This window comes from Protomyctophum bolini, assembly GCF_963924005.1.
Source record: "Protomyctophum bolini genome assembly, chromosome: 13".
NCBI classification, from domain to species: domain Eukaryota; kingdom Metazoa; phylum Chordata; class Actinopteri; order Myctophiformes; family Myctophidae; genus Protomyctophum; species Protomyctophum bolini.
In genome coordinates, this window is record NC_137874.1 from 43530217 (window position 1) to 43535216 (window position 5000).

General features: G+C 47.8%; 1 protein-coding gene across 1 annotated transcript in view; it reads right to left on the bottom strand.

Annotated features, from left to right (window-relative positions):
* Positions 1 to 5000, bottom strand: part of ltbp3 (latent transforming growth factor beta binding protein 3) — a 55153-nt gene that overhangs the window by 46073 nt on the left and 4080 nt on the right. The window contains 1 exon segment of the mRNA XM_080779375.1: positions 1 to 33. This exon segment is cut by the window's left edge and continues 73 nt beyond it. Coding sequence (XP_080635501.1) covers positions 1 to 33 — 33 coding nt within the window.

Sequence of the window (5000 nt, forward strand, 5' to 3'; positions counted from 1 at the left end):
ATTGGTCAACACCGGGAGAGGGGTGGAGTTACACTGTGAGTGAGAGACAGACAGACAGACAGACAGACAGACAGACAGACAGACAGACAGACAGACAGACAGACAGACAGACATTTTAAATAATTTTTCTTCTCATTTCCCTGTTTAGATACTTTTCATTTTTCAAAAAAACATTACAAATAAATGAAGAAAGTAACACTGAGAGTTTCACGTATTGGCGTGAAACTATCATGCAGTCAACAGACAAAAGTACGGGTGTTTTGGATGAATCTAACATGGTTAAAATGGAGGTTGGAGTTACGATGGGTTTGTAGAGGAAGGGAGCGGGGCAGCTAAAATGTACACCAAATATCTAAAGCGGGGTGCCTATGGGCTATAGTTCCACACATTGGAACTATCCCATTGAGTCAAAGCGGGGTGCTATGGGCTATAGTTCCACACATTGGAACTATCCCATTGAGTCAAAGCGGGGTGCCTATGGGCTATAGTTCCACACATTGGAACTATCCCATTGAGTCAAAGCGGGGTGCCTATGGGCTATAGTTCCACACATTGGAACTATCCCATTGAGACAAAGCGGGGTGCTATGGGCTATAGTTCCAAACATTGGAACTATCCCATTGAGTCAAAGCGGGCTGCTATGGGCTATAGTTCCACACATTGGAACTATCCCATTGAGACAAAGCGGGGTGCCTATGGGCTATAGTTCCACACATTGGAACTATCCCATTGAGTCAAAGCGGGGTGCCTATGGGCTATAGTTCCACACATTGGAACTATCCCATTGAGACAAAGCGGGGTGCCTATGGGCTATAGTTCCACACATTGGAACTATCCCATTGAGTCAAAGCGGGGTGCCTATGGGCTATAGTTCCACACATTGGAACTATCCCATTGAGACAAAGCGGGGTGCCTATGGGCTATAGTTCCACACATTGGAACTATCCCATTGAGACAAAGCGGGGTGCTATGGGCTATAGTTCCACACATTGGAACTATCCCATTGAGACAAAGCGGGGTGATATGGGCTATAGTTCCACACATTGGAACTATCCCATTGAGTCAAAGCGGGGTGCTATGGGCTATAGTTCCACACATTGGAACTATCCCATTGAGACAAAGCGGGGTGCCTATGGGCTATAGTTCCACACATTGGAACTATCCCATTGAGTCAAAGCGGGGTGCCTATGGGCTATAGTTCCACACATTGGAACTATCCCATTGAGACAAAGCGGGGTGCTATGGGCTATAGTTCCACACATTGGAACTATCCCATTGAGTCAAAGCGGGGTGCCTATGGGCTATAGTTCCACACATTGGAACTATCCCATTGAGTCAAAGCAGGGTGCTATGGGCTATAGTTCCACACATTGGAACTATCCCATTGAGACAAAGCGGGGTGCTATGGGCTATAGTTCCACACATTGGAACTATCCCATTGAGACAAAGCAGGGTGCTATGGGCTATAGTTCCACACATTGGAACTATCCCATTGAGTCAAAGCGGGGTGCCTATGGGCTATAGTTCCACACATTGGAACTATCCCATTGAGTCAAAGCGGGGTGCCTATGGGCTATAGTTCCACACATTGGAACTATCCCATTGAGACAAAGCGGGGTGCTATGGGCTATAGTTCCACACATTGGAACTATCCCATTGAGTCAAAGCGGGGTGCCTATGGGCTATAGTTCCACACATTGGAACTATCCCATTGAGTCAAAGCAGGGTGCTATGGGCTATAGTTCCACACATTGGAACTATCCCATTGAGACAAAGCGGGGTGCTATGGGCTATAGTTCCACACATTGGAACTATCCCATTGAGACAAAGCAGGGTGCTATGGGCTATAGTTCCACACATTGGAACTATCCCATTGAGTCAAAGCGGGGTGCCTATGGGCTATAGTTCCACACATTGGAACTATCCCATTGAGTCAAAGCGGGGTGCCTATGGGCTATAGTTCCACACATTGGAACTATCCCATTGAGACAAAGCGGGGTGCTATGGGCTATAGTTCCACACATTGGAACTATCCCATTGAGACAAAGCGGGGTGCTATGGGCTATAGTTCCACACATTGGAACTATCCCATTGAGTCAAAGCAGGGTGCCTATGGGCTATAGTTCCACACATTGGAACTATCCCATTGAGACAAAGCGGGGTGCCTATGGGCTATAGTTCCACACATTGGAACTATCCCATTGAGTCAAAGCGGGGTGCCTATGGGCTATAGTTCCACACATTGGAACTATCCCATTGAGACAAAGCGGGGTGCTATGGGCTATAGTTCCACACATTGGAACTATCCCATTGAGACAAAGCGGGGTGCCTATGGGCTATAGTTCCACACATTGGAACTATCCCATTGAGACAAAGCGGGGTGCCTATGGGCTATAGTTCCACACATTGGAACTATCCCATTGAGTCAAAGCGGGGTGCCTATGGGCTATAGTTCCACACATTGGAACTATCCCATTGAGTCAAAGCGGGGTGCCTATGGGCTATAGTTCCACACATTGGAACTATCCCATTGAGTCAAAGCGGGGTGCCTATGGGCTATAGTTCCACACATTGGAACTATCCCATTGAGACAAAGCGGGGTGCTATGGGCTATAGTTCCACACATTGGAACTATCCCATTGAGTCAAAGCGGGGTGCCTATGGGCTATAGTTCCACACATTGGAACTATCCCATTGAGTCAAAGCGGGGTGCCTATGGGCTATAGTTCCACACATTGGAACAATCCCATTGAGACAAAGCGGGGTGCTATGGGCTATAGTTCCACACATTGGAACTATCCCATTGAGTCAAAGCGGGGTGCCTATGGGCTATAGTTCCACACATTGGAACTATCCCATTGAGTCAAAGCGGGGTGCCTATGGGCTATAGTTCCACACATTGGAACTATCCCATTGAGACAAAGCGGGGTGCTATGGGCTATAGTTCCACACATTGGAACTATCCCATTGAGTCAAAGCGGGGTGCCTATGGGCTATAGTTCCACACATTGGAACTATCCCATTGAGACAAAGCGGGGTGCCTATGGGCTATAGTTCCACACATTGGAACTATCCCATTGAGACAAAGCGGGGTGCTATAGGTTATAGTTCCACACATTGGAACTATCCCATTGAGTCAAAGCGGGGTGCCTATGGGCTATAGTTCCACACATTGGAACTATCCCATTGAGACAAAGCGGGGTGCCTATGGGCTATAGTTCCACACATTGGAACTATCCCATTGAGACAAAGCGGGGTGCTATGGGCTATAGTTCCACACATTGGAACTATCCCATTGAGACAAAGCGGGGTGCCTATGGGCTATAGTTCCACACATTGGAACTATCCCATTGAGACAAAGCGGGGTGCTATAGGCTATAGTTCCACACATTGGAACTATCCCATTGAGACAAAGCGGGGTGCTATGGGCTATAGTTCCAAACATTGGAACTATCCCATTGAGTCAAAGCGGGGTGCTATGGGCTATAGTTCCACACATTGGAACTATCCCATTGAGTCAAAGCGGGGTGCCTATGGGCTATAGTTCCACACATTGGAACTATCCCATTGAGTCAAAGCGGGGTGCCTTTGGGCTATAGTTCCACACATTGGAACTATCCCATTGAGACAACGCGGGGTGCCTATAGGCTATAGTTCCACACATTGGAACTATCCCATTGAGTCAAAGCAGGGTGCTATGGGCTATAGTTCCACACATTGGAACTATCCCATTGAGACAAAGCAGGGTGCTATGGGCTATAGTTCCACACATTGGAACTATCCCATTGAGACAAAGCGGGGTGCCTATGGGCTATAGTTCCACAAATTGGAACTATCCCATTGAGTCAAAGCGGGGTGCTATGGGCTATAGTTCCAAACATTGGAACTACCCCATTGAGACAAAGCGGGGTGCCTATGGGCTATAGTTCCACACATTGGAACTATCCCATTGAGACAAAGCGGGTTGCCTATGGGCTATAGTTCCACACATTGGAACTATCCCATTGAGACAAAGCAGGGTGCTATGGGCTATAGTTCCACACATTGGAACTATCCCATTGAGACAAAGCGGGGTGCCTATGGGCTATAGTTCCAAACATTGGAACTATCCCATTGAGTCAAAGCGGGGTGCTATGGGCTATAGTTCCACACATTGGAACTATCCCATTGAGACAAAGCGGGGTGCTATGGGCTATAGTTCCACACATTGGAACTATCCCATTGAGACAAAGCGGGGTGCTATGGGCTATAGTTCCACACATTGGAACTATCCCATTGAGTCAAAGCGGGGTGCCTATGGGCTATAGTTCCACACATTGGAACTATCCCATTGAGACAAAGCGGGGTGCTATGGGCTATAGTTCCACACATTGGAACTATCCCATTGAGACAAAGCGGGGTGCTATGGGCTATAGTTCCACACATTGGAACTATCCCATTGAGTCAAAGCGGGGTGCCTATGGGCTATAGTTCCACACATTGGAACTATCCCATTGAGACAAAGCGGGGTGCTATGGGCTATAGTTCCACACATTGGAACTATCCCATTGAGTCAAAGCGGGGTGCCTATGGGCTATAGTTCCACACATTGGAACTATCCCATTGAGTCAAAGCGGGGTGCCTATGGGCTATAGTTCCACACATTGGAACTATCCCATTGAGTCAAAGCGGGGTGCCTATGGGCTATAGTTCCACACATTGGAACTATCCCATTGAGACAAAGCGGGGTGCTATGGGCTATAGTTCCACACATTGGAACTATCCCATTGAGTCAAAGCGGGGTGCCTATGGGCTATAGTTCCACACATTGGAACTATCCCATTGAGTCAAAGCGGGGTGCCTATGGGCTATAGTTCCACACATTGGAACAATCCCATTGAGACAAAGCGGGGTGCTATGGGCTATAGTTCCACACATTGGAACTATCCCATTGAGTCAAAGCGGGGTGCCTATGGGCTATAGTTCCACACATTGGAACTATCCCATTGAGTCAAAGCGGG